Source organism: Rhincodon typus, chromosome 4 (genome assembly GCF_021869965.1).
Source record: "Rhincodon typus isolate 14 chromosome 4, sRhiTyp1.1, whole genome shotgun sequence".
Taxonomy (NCBI): Eukaryota; Metazoa; Chordata; class Chondrichthyes; order Orectolobiformes; family Rhincodontidae; genus Rhincodon; species Rhincodon typus.
This window is the reverse complement of record NC_063335.1, coordinates 6481429-6497181: the sequence shown is the minus strand read 5'-3', so window position 1 is coordinate 6497181 and position 15753 is coordinate 6481429. Positions and strand designations below refer to the sequence as shown.

Sequence of the window (15753 nt, the reverse complement as noted above, 5' to 3'; positions counted from 1 at the left end):
AACCCTTTTCTGATGAAGGGTCTAGGCCCGAAACGTCAGCCTCTCTGCTCCTAGGATGCTGCTTGGCCTGCTGTGTTCATCCAGCCCTGCACCTTGTTGTCTTGGCCATGAGAAAAAAATAGGTTTACTTTAGTTCTTTCTTGTATGGCTGATGGCGCTAAGTTAAAACTGATGGCTGTTTTTAAGAGAAATACTTTGCCAAAGGAGAAGTTTCCAAAAGGAATCGTCATCCATGTGCATCTACAAGGCTGGATGAATGAAGATGGATGTAGAAAATGGATAGAGGAAGTTTGGAATTTATGACCTGGTGGACTACGCAAGGAAAAAAGTCTGCTCATCTGGGACCAGTTGAGATCACATGTGGTGAAGAACGTTGTTGATAACATCTGATCACATAACACCGACGTAGCTATAATTTCTGGTAGACTTACAAGTGTTTTGTAACCAATGGATGTTAGTATCAATAAGCCAATTAAGGGCACGATAAGATTGAAGTGGAATAACTGGATGCATGATGAAGAAAAAAAACATACACAAAAGGAGGCAGTACGTGGGCTCCATCACTGTCACTGATCTGTGAATGGATCGTTGATTCACGGAAGCAAATAAAAGCTGACATTATTTTCAAATCATTCAAGAAATGTGAAATTTTGTATACATTGGACGGTACAGAGGACAATTATCTATGGGATGACATACATGAAGATGAAGAAGCGGATGATGTGCGACCTCTAACTACGGACAACAAAGATGAAAACGATCCATACGATGATATTATTCTTCTTGATAATTATGAAGCTTTATTCAGTCCTGAAGATGTTGAACAGTGTGATTTTGCAGGATTTTAAAGAAGTTTTGTATTTTGACATGTTTAATTTTTGTACGTTTAAATAAAAACTTATTACCAGTAATTCATTTTTGCTTCTGTCTTTATCCAGTAATTACTGGTACCATAATTTGTTGTGTTTTTCTTCTTTATTCATTTAGAGATGAATTTGGCTTCTGCTAATGATACAGTATTTTGGACTGTAGCATGTATTTCAGCTGCTCACACATAGTATCCATGTAATAGTCAACCCCATAAATTTCACCTTAAAAAGTAGTTTAAAAAATTCAACTTCTACATGATAAATACGATAAATGTTTACTGCACACTCTCATGTGTTAGCTCATGACAGGAAAAGGGTGCTCACAGTCCTGAAATGGACATGTGAGAATGAGAACAGGACACACCAAAGGACAGAATGAGATGAGTAGGAGAACAGCAAATGTTTCCTCTAAGATGCATGTACTTGGCTACACTGAAATTTGGAATGTGCCACACATACAGGCCTTTCACAAGCTCTTGCAAGTTTAGCGATTCTTAAAACTTCCAATGAATAAAACTTTCATGGTCTGTGAGGTTTTTGGCCAATGCAATAAAATAAAATTGGGTACATGATCAGCAGCAGTGAAGTCTGCCTACATTTCTTCACAGCATGTTAATTTGCTGCATGACCCAGAACTAGCCCTTGAATTTGAGCCTCAATGTCATGATAGGAAGTAAAATGAAAATTTCCTTTATGTTCTGTACCTTCAAAAGAATAGTAACTAATGCAGTGAGATGATATTGAGACTAAATAGTGAGGTTCAAAAATACACAATCTGACAAGGAAAGTCATTATTAATATATTTGAGGAAATCAAGAAACTGCAAACTATCCTTATATTCTGTCTATTAATTGCAATAGATGGAAAATCATGAGTAACAACCCTGCATTTTTTTCTAACATAACTGGTGGGCAAAAGTTAGCATTAGGCAAACGTTTTCCAACATTCACCTTTAAACATTGACCTAATTCATACATCTTTCATGCAGCTGGGGTGCGTTTTATACAATTGGGCTCACTGGAGATTGCGAGATAATTGTGAGATATCTCAGCAAAAGCAGCAGCAGAATGAAAGCAATCTCATAAATCAAGATTGGAGGAATCTACTGACAATACATTGTGATCAATCTCTTGAAGGGGAGGAGGTTCCAGCTCATTTCCAGTTTTGGACAATGGCTAGGGGAAATAGGGCTGGGCTGGAAACAAAATCTTTGTACAATTAAAAGTCTCCATTGTCCCACACCATCCACTGCTAATGATATACACTGACTGAACACAACTAGAAACATTTACAATTGTGGCTGCTTGTCAATGATTGGATCCAGATGTTCTGAACTTACTTGTACAAAGTAAAATTCGCAATACCACAAACTGAATTAATTAAATAAATAAATAATGATAAAATTTTCCTTTATGACACAGCTGCACTTGGAAAATTAGTATGTTTCTGGAAATGCAGCTCCATAGGACATGCATGAGGGCCTCAGTGGCCATTTGTGATAAAAGTGGATGACTGAACTGATTATACTTCTAAACCTATACCTTTCCAATGCCTTCATCCTGTGGGGCTCCGCCGACAATCTCCAAAGAACTAGGTTGTGTAAAATGGCCAGTAGCCACGGCATATCCTATATGGGAAAAGAACAGAATAATAAACATATAGTCCAGCTGGTTCAAATTAACAGCAAGACCTGTTTCAGTAAGCTCCATTCATTCCCTCTAATTCAACGTAAACAAATAGATTCAGCAACTTCACAACAATATTTGTCAATGCATACAGCAATGCTCAGGAAATCGAATACAAATACTTCCTGCAAAAACAAAACTATATGAAAGCAGTCTCTGATCTTATTTTCGTTGTCCTCTCCTAATGTTTAAAAAAAGCTACAACATTTTGGTGCTTTAATCAAAAAAGTGTTCCAGAAAAATTAATGTCTTATGTGATATTGTGAGGCTAATACTGATATTTATATTTTATTTATAACTGAAATGCAGTGCAAACGTAAAATGTGTCAAATGATGAGTGCACAAATTGAGCCATTGGACAAATGCATCTCCCCAATGTCAATTAATGTATGCCAAGTGGATCTTCATTCACTTTAAAAATAATTTGAAGGTTATAATTGGCTGCACAAGAATAAATTAACCAACCCCTGATCCCTGAATAAACTAAAGAATTTTTATAAACACATGATGTTTCTGATTCCTGCAAAAAGGGGTGGACATTATTGCCTGAAAGGGAATCAGCATCCAATGTATTGGCCACGAAGCAAATCTCAGGCATTACATCGTCTGATGTAGTAGATCATCTTGTATATTTCCGTACATCTTACAATAATACCAAGCTGTATGATTCTAGAAGGACATGTTTGGTATTTTTAAATACCAATATACAACAATCTCATAAAACTCAATGGTCCATCCCTTAATTTGAGAAAAATATGATGTGTTGTGCATGTCTTTCTCCAAAATGTATACTGTGATTTTTTTTTGTCAAAGATATCACTGAAGCTTTGAGGATTTAGCAGAAGAACAAACATAGGTGATAAAGTCCCAGACTATGTTTATTGCATTTAATCCCCAGATGGGAAAGTTGAAAATCTACTCCAGTGACACCAGAACAAACTGCACTGAGACTCCCCTCAACTCGCTTCATTTTGAATTCAATTTGGCCTGATTTTCACTTCACGGACTTAAAATGTTCAAAAACCAAAAAAAGTTTTGCTGTAACCCTACTATTATGTTGCAAATACTTACCAAGGTAACGGTAATGGCTGGGTCCAATGATTGAATCCTCAAAGTGATAATACTTTCCATCTTTCAGATTATAAACTTTGACAGTGCCAGTCCAATAGTATGAGCCAGGCGCCCCCATTACAACAAGGTCCTACAACATAAAGCATTTGTTAAGGCCACTAAAGTAACGATAATATTGCATGGACCTGATGGTCACTAATCATAGAAACAGCATCATTACACAGAAATTGAACATATTAAAGTATTGGCAGCATGGGATCTTTGGTAAACTAGCAGTTCGTGATATCTAGGAACAAATTACAGCGGATGCTGGAATCTGTGCTGTAAATAACAAATGCTGGAGATCACAGCGGGTCAGACAGCATCCTTGGAGAGAGAACAAGCTAACGTTGAGTCTAGATGACTCTTCATCAGAGCTGAAGTGAAGTGAAATGTGGAGAGGACAGCATTTATGCTGTTCCTGATATTGTTAATGTCTGTTGCCTAGAGATTCCACAATTCAGCTAAAATTGTCCAAACCAGTGTTAAAGGTTGTGTAATTTTAACTCAAGTTTCATCAGTCATTAATCAAGTTATAATAATTAATGCAAGTTTCAAAATAAAAGTCATCTGAAGCAGCTCTACACACAAAACAAGACCAACTTGGATGAAAACAATGATATCATGATTTCATCAATTTCTTTCATTCAGTGAGCGTCTTCAAATTTTCAACTTTTTTAACATTTGGATTAAATGATGGAAGAATTACGTTTTATTATGCTGACCAAAAGGGTATGTCCCTGAATGTGTACATGAATTATAACTGACAACCAAAGTATAACCTCATTTGGAAAGAAAATACCATTTCTAGTGCAATTTGTGTCCAATTTCCTGATAGCATTCTATATGGAAATAATATGCCCCAAGTTTCCAATTCTTTGAAATTCAGATGTTTTTCCTGAATCTCCAGTAAGCCTTTCAGCAGCCTGGAATTAGTTGAATAGCTGTTTAAATACCTCAACTTACTGGCTTGAGAGCTGCTTGGTCTGACCAAAATACCCAAGTTGTAAACCGAGGTGTAATTAGAGTTTTGCTTTCACAATTCAATTTTTCTTGCTATTTTCTTTTCTCCTGTTCCTTCAAGCTTAAAATATTAGCCAAAGACAAGAATCTGTGAAGTATATAAAACAACATGACCTTTGAGCACAAGTGTTATATTTACTCCCTTCGTGCTCCCACTGAGCTCCTACTTTTCATTCTTCTCCCTAAAGAGTGTAAAAAATTGTGGCACACTTAATGCAGACTATTTCACCAATCAAACACATTCCTTCCACAGACCACATTTCACAAACCTTGTCAAAAACTCAACTCCAACTATGCAGTCTCCTGATGAAAAATTCTGCAAAATGTCCACCTAGTCCTCAATCTTATGTTGCTAAATTCCTGACTATCTGTCTCAATTTTAATGTCTCAAAATTTTACATTCAAAAATACACAACCCATGGACATCATTGTACAATAGCCAGTCATATATATCAACCTAGACTACTGGTAGCAATCTCAAAGTCAAAAGACTGAGTCAAGGCCCATTCTAGGTCTTGACCAGATGATCTAAGCTGATACTAAAAGGTACTACAGAGTTACTGGAGAACAGTTACTGGAGATAAAAAAAAACTTGTCATTTATCTCAGTGCTGCTGGTGGGATCCTGCTCTGCGAACACTGGCACAGAAAACCAAAGTAATCACAAATTGTTATGATCCCAACTAATGCTACAACTTAACAAGTCAGATCCCAGACTGAAATCTGGCTGTATGGGATCTTTTTGTTTAACATGACGGTCTTTCACCAAAACACAAGCATGCAATAGTGCAGATTTGGTTTTAACAATAAAAAGATGTTTATTGTGCAAAAGAAATGAAGGTGAAGTAGAACAAACCAAGTTGTTTACATATAACACAATTTGAACACTTTTGAAAGAGATGGCTAAATAAAATCCCATCTGTCCCAATATCACCACCTTCCAGCCACTTTACCCAAATATCAGAGAGAGTTCCCTTCTCTAATACATCTACAGGTTTAACTAAAGAGTTCTTTTAATTCCTAGTCTTGAGAAGTTGACAGTCTCTTCCTCGGTTACTCAGTCAACTGAGCTTAAACATTCTTAGCTTCAAATAGCCTGTTAAAGGTTATTACTTCTATTATAACCACTTCTACTATAAAATTTTCAAACAAAATGCTTACACTGAGGAAACCTATTTCCTAACTGTTCTGAACAAACCTTGTAATGGAGAAGAAACTATCCTTATATCTGACCACAACAAGGTCATCTGTGAACTGCACTTTCCAATCTATGGATTTTTCTTAAGGAAAACAAAATCAATTCTTGTTCATTTCTGAACCAAAAGCAAGTTAATACGATTCAACATTTGCTCACTCTGATTAAAAAAAAAAGTTCTCACAAGGTAAAAAAGACACAAGGAAACCCACAGTCACCTGTTCTCTGAAATATACTAGTTTAAAAGTACAGCTTCAGAAAGGGAAAGTTATTAAACTGCCTCATACATGCAGACCAAGTCCAAAAGCTAAAGTCTAATATAAATTACACCAACGTACATGAATCACACACCTTACATCACAAAATTTTTAAAAAGTAATTAAATGCTTATTCATGTGTTTTTGGGATCCAAAAATTCTTGTGTCAATGCAAACTCTTTGTTTCTTTGCCTGGTAATGAGAGTTGCTCAAATAAATTATTCAAAAACTGGTGACTGTCCTTTCTCCTAAAACAAACAAACAATATATGAGCTAACAAGGTGTAAAGCTGGATGAACACAGCAGGCCAAGCAGCATCAGAGGAGCAGGAAGGCTGACGTTTCGGGTCTGGACCTTTCTTCAGAATATATGAACAGTTCTTACTCTTCTCTAGAGTTCTGAACTCACACCATTAGTGTAATTCCCATCCACATTCTAACCATCCAGCCAATTTAGCTAACCAACCCCCAAAGGAAGTTTGACATCTATAAAAAATTACTCTACATGCAGTTTTTATAACTCAATAACATTAACAATTACGGACCAAATTGCAAACCTAAATGCCAGCTTTCAGAGTGACTCTTCCCAAAGCAGTGGCTGTCAGTGCAATCTCCACTTCTGAGGTGAAGAAGGAACCTTTATGTTGACACTTTATTAGCAAGCACCATTAGATAAAAGCAAAAGATATTTAAAAATTCATTCACACAATATCACTGTTGCTGCCAAAGATCACAATCACAAGGTGGTGATGAGCTTCTTCCTGGAACTCCCCGTAGCTTTGTAGTGATGACACTCTCACTATGATATCAGAGATAGGAAATTTCAAGATACTGAGCTGCTAATGGTATCTTCTTGATGTCGTTTTTTAAAATCTCTTCATGGGATGCTGGTGTCCATTGCATGCCACTGTTTGTCACTCATTCTTAATTGCCCTTAGGTTTGCGGTGGTGAGCTGCTTTCTTACATGATTTCAGTACCATCTGGTGTGGGTATTACCCAAAATCATGTCAAAACGGGAGTTCCACAGTCCTTCGATAGTGACCTTCACAGCACATTAACATTCAAAACCAGGTTCGCAGCCGTAAGAACATTCAGGCCCACAGACACACTTCGGGAGAGTCAAAACCAACTTTTTAACCCAGGTTCTTGAGTATTCTTCAAAGACAAAAACACAAACTGTGTCAACAGTTTAGGACATAATCCACCATGGGTGGCTTGTTGTTTAGCAGTGGATCGTCAGTTCCTTGTTACCTTTGTAGTCAGAAGGAATCACAGTCCAGTCTGTTTGCAGTTTCTTAGACACCTTCAGCTATTACATCCCATTAATACTGCTTAGATGTTTTACCAACCAGCCCCTGAATTTATAGCTGCAGTTATCTTATCTCTGTAGCAGTCCTCTTAGCTTAAAAAAAAACACGTTTTGGAATTAAGGCCTAAAAGCACTCAAAAATATATCAGAGTTCTGACACATTGATGTAACACAGTGAAGTTCCTTCAGCAATATAATGGCAAGTCAAAATGGTTTCTGGCTTCGGGATCTCAGGCTTGGAATGCAGTATTGAAACAGCCTTAGCAAGTTGCTGCAGTACATTATTTAAGTTGATACACATTGTTACACTGCCACTGGCAGTGGAGGGAATGAATGTGGAAAGTATTGGGATATGGTACCAATCAAGTGGGCTGCTTGGTCTTGAATAGGCAAGTCCAGGAAAGTGGAGAATATTTCACTTCAAGCTCAACATATGCCTTGTAGACTTTGTGGAGATAGGAGATGAGTTAGTCACTGTAGAATTCCTAACCTCTGACCTGCACTTGTAATCATAGAAACAGAGTCAACAGAAGCAGGAGAAGGCCATTCAACCCAGTGAGTCCATTCCAACACCCAATATAATACCTGATTAGTTATCTCAATGCCACACTCCCATTTCTCTTTCCATGCACCAGTGACACCTTCAGCCTCCAGAAATTTATTTATTCCGAAAAACATATTCAGTGACTTGACCTTCACAGCCTTCTGTGGTAGAGAATTCCACAGGTCTATTGCCCCTTGAAGTAAAGAAATTTCTCTTCATCTCAGTCCAAAATGGCCTACCATATATACTGAGACTATAATCTCTTGTCTTGGCATAACTTCTCCAGCAATTTTTTTCTCCCACTAATGCTAATTTCTTTCAATTTGTCCTTCCTAATAGATGCTTGTTTCCCACATATTTCTAGGACATTATTTCTGTGAAAACAGAAGTAATGGAATTGCTGAATTGCTGTGACATTTCCCTGTTCTCCGTAATCAATTCTTCCATTTCAGACTGTAAGGTTCCTGCATTTCAGTGTACTAACCTTTGGCTTTTTACATATTATAGAGACTGTTACAGTCTACTTTTATATTCCTTGAAAATTTACTCACTACTTTTTCCTCCCTTAATGAGCCCCTTGGTCTTCCTATTCTGAATTCTAAACTGTTCCCAATCCTTAGGCAATGCTACCTTTTGTAGCAACTTCATACGACTCATCTTTGGATCTAATATTATCCTTAATTTCTTTTGCAAGCCATGGTTAGACCATTTTTCTTGTTATTTTCTTTTACCCAAACATAATGTATAATTGCTGCATTGCATGTAATCATTCCTTGAATATTAGTAATTGCCAATCAACTGCTATGCTTCTTAAATGAAGTTAACCAGTCCAACGCAACCAACTCACCCTCATTCCCACAGGGTATCCTTTGATTAGATTTCAAACCCTCCTTTTGAATTGAAACACTTCACTTCCTATCCCAATTAAGAATTCTATCATGTCACGGTCACTTTTTCATAATGGACATCTCACAACAGTATTATTATTTAATCTTCTAGTTGCACAAAATATAGGATAGCCTTTTCCCGAGTTAGTTCCTCAACACATTTGTCTAAAAAAGTATTCTGTGCATACTTGATGATAGTATTATTGCTAATGTGGTTTGTGCAGTCTACATGCAGATTTCTGTAGCATTGTGTTGCATTCATCTCTAATTTGCTGTAAAATGCCATCACTAAACTTACCACTATTATTTGGAAGCCTGGGGAGATAAATCCCACTAATGTTTTCCACTCCTCCTTGCTTATTAGCTCCGCTCTGACAGATTCCATATCTAGATTTCCTGCACCCATATCCTTTCTTACTACTTCAATGATTTCATCTTTCACTAACAACACCTCAGTAATCAAAGTATTGAAATGGCCAGTTCAGTTTCTGGTCCATGGTGAAGATATTGATAGAAGAGGATTTAGCAATGGCAAAGCCTTTGAATTCACAGCAAGCTAATTAAATTCTCTCTTGTTGGAAACGGTCATTGTCCGGCGCACATATTAATTGCCACTTATCAATCCAAGCCATTGTTGAAGCAATTGAAGATGGTTTGGCCAAAACATTACCCCGAGGAGTTCCAACAGATATGTCCCGAGATTTAGGTCATGTGTCCTGCTTTTGAGTAGATGTGAAAAATATTCCACATTGATTGGTAGATGCCAGTATTGTAGCTGCATTAGAACAACTTGGCAACCAGCTCTGAACAATGACGCTTCAACATTGCTGCTGGAATGTTGTCCTTTGGAGCTTTTGCTGTATCTGGTGCCTCACCTAGTACTTAATAACATGTGATATGAATCAAATTGGCTAAAGCCGAGCAACTGCAATTCTGGGGAGAGCAGGAGAAGGCTGAGAAGGATCATGCACTCAGCACGTCCAGCTGAAGGTCGTCACAAATCACTCAAACTTGTTCTTTACACTCTCGCGCTCAGGTTCCCCATCACTGAGTATGGCAATATTTATGAAGGTTTGCGTTCCAGTTAGTTGTTTCATTGAACAATGTCATTCACAAACTAGATGTAACAGGACGACAGAGCTTTGATCTGATCTAATGTTTGTGTGGTGACTTTGCTCTGTCTAGTTTATGCTGCCTCCACCATTTACTATGCACCCAATCCTGTTCACTCTGTTGGCATCTGATTTTTAGCTCTGTCATTCTTTCCTGCCATCTTCATTGAAGTAGGGTTGACATTATTTTTTGATCATAATGGTCGAGTGAGGGATATGTAGGGACATGGGATTAGAGACTGCGGTTGGATACAATTCTGCTATTGCTCATGGCATCTCATGGATACCCAGTTTTGAGCCGCTGTAGCTGTTCTCAATCCATCCTATTTACTACATGGATGAGTGTTACACAGCACAATGAATGGTAGGCTTAGCATGAAGACAGGATTTTGTCTCCACAGCAACTCTTGAATTTCTCAATTTAACCTGTCTCTATCACACTTTCAGGCAGTCATCCCATACATTAAGTACTCAATGAGTGAAGAAGAATCTCATCATAATTGCTCCTTTTGCACATCATTTTTAATCAATGCTCTCTTGTTCTTGTTCCTTTTACGAGTGGAAACAGTTTGCCCTCTCCACTCTGGGCAGCTTGCTTGTGATTTTGTAAACTGCTATCAGATCGTCTCTTAGCTTTTCACTTTTCAAGGAAAGCAGTCCCTTCATCTTCAATCTATCCATATAACCCCCCGGAACCATTCTTGGAAATCGCCTCTGCATTGTCTCCAATGATTTCACATCCTTCCTAAATAATGAAGCCCAGAACTGTAGACAGTATTCCAGCAAAGATCTAACAAGTGTCTTATACGACACCTCCTCAGTTCTGAGGAAGGGTCACCGGACCCGAAACGTTAAACTCTGTTTTCTCCTTCACAGATGCTGCCAGACCTGCTGAGCTTTTCCAGCAACTTTGTTTTTGTTCCTGATTTACAGCATCCGCAGTTCTTTTGATTTTTATTAAGTGTCTTATACAAGTTCAACAACATCACTTCCTTGCTGTTGTGCTCTGTACCCCTATTAATAGTAGTCGCCATTGTCCCAGAGAGCTATAGGGCTGTTTTCCCATTAGTGAGAGACTGCTGGTGGTGAGTTTTCCCTGAGGGTCACCACACCGCAGGTGACAGGAGAGGTTGAGAAGACAGGACTTCCTGGTGACTTCAGTTACTGTGGAAATCGAATCTGTGCCATTGATGTCATTCTGCATCTCAAGCCAGCTATCCAGCCAACTAAGCTAACTGATTCCGCCACTATTCATAAAACTGAGAACACTGTGTGCTTTATTTACTGCTCTCAGTTCCTGTCCTGCCACCTTCAATGATCAGCGCACATATACACCCAAGTCCTTCTGTTCCTGCACCCCCTTCATAATTGTACTTATACTGTCTTTCAAAGTTCTTCCTATCAAACTACATCAGCTTGCACTTCTCTGCATTGAAAGTCACCTGCCACCTATTTGCCTACTCCTACAACTTATCTAGTCACTTAGATAAGTGTCTGGAATTCCCAATTTTCATCCACCAGTCACCCTGACATTTCTGCAACTATCGACCTTTGGAATCCCAACAACAACATCACCTTTGATTCTCTTATACTTATTTCTAATGAAACTATCACTCTCTCATGCTGGTTATTTCTCTGGTAAAGTCCTCACCTCCACTCACGGTGCACAACTGGTTACGTTATTTATCACCAGGTTTGGCAGGATGATGATTATGATCTCCACTGCCAAACTATTTACTATTCCAGAATGCAAAGATAACCACCTGCTTCTTGTTTCCATTACAAACCCTTCCCGAGAACCTCTTAACCCCTTCCCCCATATTTCCATCTGCAAATACTAGTACAAGGAGCTTTTGGATTTTTTTTTTGTCACTATGCATCTGGTTTCTCATTCATCTTTTTTTCATTCAGCTTCTTCACTGATAGTTTACAACTGAGATGTTGGCAAATCAACTGGGAATAAGATTCAACCATGATGAACTGCCAGAGGAAGTGGTAGATGTAGGTGCAGTTACAATGTTCAAAAAACATTTGGACAAGTACATGAATCGGAAAGGTTTAGAGCAACATGACCCAAACGTAGGCAAATGGGACTAGTTTAGTTTGGGAAACTTGGTTAACATGGACGAGTTGGACTGAAAGGTCTGTTTCCATGCTGTATGAATCTATGACTCTCTTACTGGAGACGCAAATCAATCAGATCAAGGAAGCATGGGAGGCTTTTTCCTTCAATGGAACTACTGAGTTAGTCACATTTTTAAAACTCTTAAAAGGCTTCATGTGCATTCTTCAGTAAACTAAGTTTTTATGCTTTTAGTACAAAGTAACATTGTGCATCTGTTTTGTGGATATTCATTAACACCTATAACAGTGGTAACAAACCTGTTTCCTCCCAGCTGTTTCTCTTGTGAAACTTGTGCAATCTAAATAAAAGATCTGCTTCCCATGGGTCTATTACAGGAGCTGCAGGCAGAGATCACTGCTAAACCAGCTTTGAATTCATGATGTTTATTTGTTTTAGCTCTGTGATTTTTTTCAGTCATTAAGTAGTAGCCATGCTTTACCTCTAACAAACATCCTCATCTACACAAGCCTACCAGAGTCATTAGCCAGTTGGGTTTCTCTCTCATTTGTTGTGAGAGGTTTCACCCCATCACATTGTGCCTCCAATCAAAAAACCCTCACAGTCTCACAGTCCTACTAATGCTGCCAGAAAGCAAACACACTCTTTCCAACCAATATAATCATTCATGACCCCATAAGATGAAGGAGCAGGAGTAAGCCATTCAGCGATCGAGTCTGCTCTGCCATTTAATGAGATCACGGCTGATGTAGTAATTTTCAATTCCATTTTTTTGTATTTTCCCCAAAATCCTTGACTCCTTTATTGATTAAAAACAGTGTATGTCAGCCTTGAATATAATTAATGATCCAGCCTCTATGGGCCTCTACGGTAACGATATCCACAGATTCACTACCATCAGAGAACAAAATTCCTCCTCACCTCTGTCTTAAATGAGCGACCCATTATTCTGAGATTATGCCCTCCCACAAGGAGAAATAACCTCTCAGCACACATCCTATCAGGTTCTCAGAGAATCTTATATGTTTCAACGACTAGTTTCTCAACTCTCAGTTAGTCTTCTTTTGACCTCCACTGAATTGGTTATCTTTCATTTTTTTAAGTTATCCAAAACACAGTTTTCAACACCCATTTCATTTTCAAATGATATTGCTGCCAAATTGCTAACAGCATTGCCTGCAAGATTAGTATTTTAATTTCTGGAAACTCCAGGATAGCTCAAGAGAATTAATAAACTCACTCAGCACTCTTTTGTTCCTATAACAGCTGCGATTATTTTAAAGACCATTGCTTAGCTGATGCTTTAGATAGCTCTGCATTTGGAGTCAGGAGCATTTGCAGCCAAAATTATTTTTTTCAGCTAAATACTTCACTTTCATAATTAAAATCCACAAGGTAATTGTGTGAGAAAAATGTTCTTGCGAGTCCCTTGACACTCCACAGCAACTTTTCCAAGTAATTGACATCTTTATGGTATATTATTCTTTGTTAAGAGATAGTAGTTATATTGTTGTGCACAGGAATATCCAGAATGCTACATCACTCAGCAATCGAGTGTCAAGCAACAATGCATCAGTTCACAGCACACAGTGAGATCTGTGAAATTATATTCATTTACACTGCAGAATTGTGTCTAAAATACGATTATTTCAAACTTCTGAGAATTTTAAGATATAACATGGTGACCATCACCGTCTGAAATTAAAATCAACATGGATTATATGCTGAATTAAACTGAGCAAAAATAATCAAGATTAATGGCACAGCGAGGAAAAAAATCTCAGTGAATTATGTATAAATACAAAACAGTTGCTACAACAGCATTTTTACAAAAAAAAAAGGTCATGGAAAAAGCCAATCTATGGTGCATCTGCACGGAAACAGCCTGGACAATCAGAATTAACCTGCCTGGTTTGAGAATCAAGATTGACCGTTAAGTGTTCTTACTACATCTTCATGGTAACGATGGACCAGTTAATCAGCACCATCTTCACATACTGTATAAAATGATATCCCTTTGTTCAAGTCTATCTCGTGTCCTATTTCTGATGAGTACATGATAAAAAGCTCACGGTAGCAGACTATTAGTCAAAATTCTCTGTTACCAGAAAGGTGAAAGGTTTGGGAGCTACAACATTTACGTCAGCTGTACATAGCTGTTTGCTGAACAAGGGATTTCTGAAAGAGTAATGTTTGACATTGGAACACAGTTCGCCTCAACAGAATTCAAGAAAATTGTTGAACAGTGTGGGTTCAACATCATTACATCAGCACCACATTACCCTAGGAACATGGTTTTATAGAAATACATGTTAGAGGGTCAAGATGATGTTCATGAAATGTTGACCATGAAGGAAGTACAAAACCTTGCCTTATTATCACTTTGAACCATACCTCTTGAGGCTTACACGAAATTGCCTGCAGAGACACTCAATGGCAAAAAGTACTAGACAACTTTGCCAAGCTAGATACTTGCTCCCGATCACTTAGAGGATGTAATGCAACAAATCATTAATACACTGATGCACAGGCAGCAGAAAATCGGTACTTTAACAGGCATGCCAAAAACAAATGTTATGTGTACAGGATCCAATCATTCAAATCATTCAATCCGTTCAATCATTCAAAACCTGGACCCCACCAAAGTTAATGATGAAGCTCAGACTTCATCACTAAAGACTGAGACTGGTAATATATGAGGAGGAATAGAGTCCATATTCTACCTATACCTGAACTGGAAAAGCAGAAAAGGTCATCAACATAAGGAACACCGCTAAGAAGCCAGAGAATATAACCAACATCATCAACAAACTCATGCATAACCCTTAGATTATCAGGCACAACATCACGAGGACATTATGCCAAGTTATCACTGAGAATAATGAAATGGAGACACATCCTGTCAATTCAGCACTACTGTAAATATTTTTGGGAAAAGAAAACAAGTTATAAAGCACTCAAAGTGTTTAAGCTTAGTTATAAAAGTCAATTAATAATCTTTCATTTTCTTCATATTTTGTGCAATGATTTGAACAGTTATATTGATATGTAGAGGCATGACATTTTTGAGAGGCTTGTTAATCTTTACAAATAATGTAAAAGTGTAAGAACCAGATTATTATGTGCAAATATACAGAGAATGAGTATTATTGAAAAAAGACAATTTTGTTTTAATTTTTCATCTTGCACACATCAGGACAGTTCACACAAACATCAATGTAAAGGGAAACAACATATTTACACTGTTAGAGCAAAGCATGTGAGGTGGTTGGCAAGTGGATTCTGACTTGGAATAATCATACCATAGCAACGTTACCATAGCAACATAATATTATCAGATCAGCTGCATAGCATGAATGGATAGATTTGCTTGAAAGGAAGATAAGAAAATGCTTAGTAGATCTCTGTAAGAGCAACAAACTGTTCGGTGATATAAACAACAGGGTTCATCCTCACAGTTCACAGCATTCACTAATGTATGAGATGCCTAATAAGTGATATCACTTTAAACATTTTTCTTATCTATGACCTGTTCTGCACAGCAGGGATTGGCTAGATGGTTAGGTGATTTAGTGCAAGGTTTAAGTAAGTTTCTTAGTAAAAGACATTGCCAGTGGACTCCCTCTAAACCCAGGTCTTGTACAGATCTTAGATAACAAGGTGTAGAGCTGGATGAACAC

At 37.8% G+C, this 15753-nt stretch overlaps 1 protein-coding gene across 1 annotated transcript in view; it reads right to left on the bottom strand.

The window, feature by feature from the left end:
• LOC109931903 (integrin alpha-9-like) overlaps nucleotides 1–15753 on the bottom strand; it is a 153395-nt gene that overhangs the window by 77869 nt on the left and 59773 nt on the right. The window contains exons 8-9 of the mRNA XM_048595627.1: nucleotides 3626–3755; nucleotides 2411–2496 (exon numbers count right to left, since the gene is read on the bottom strand). Coding sequence (XP_048451584.1) covers nucleotides 2411–2496; nucleotides 3626–3755 — 216 coding nt within the window. The remainder of the gene's footprint in view (nucleotides 1–2410; nucleotides 2497–3625; nucleotides 3756–15753) is intronic.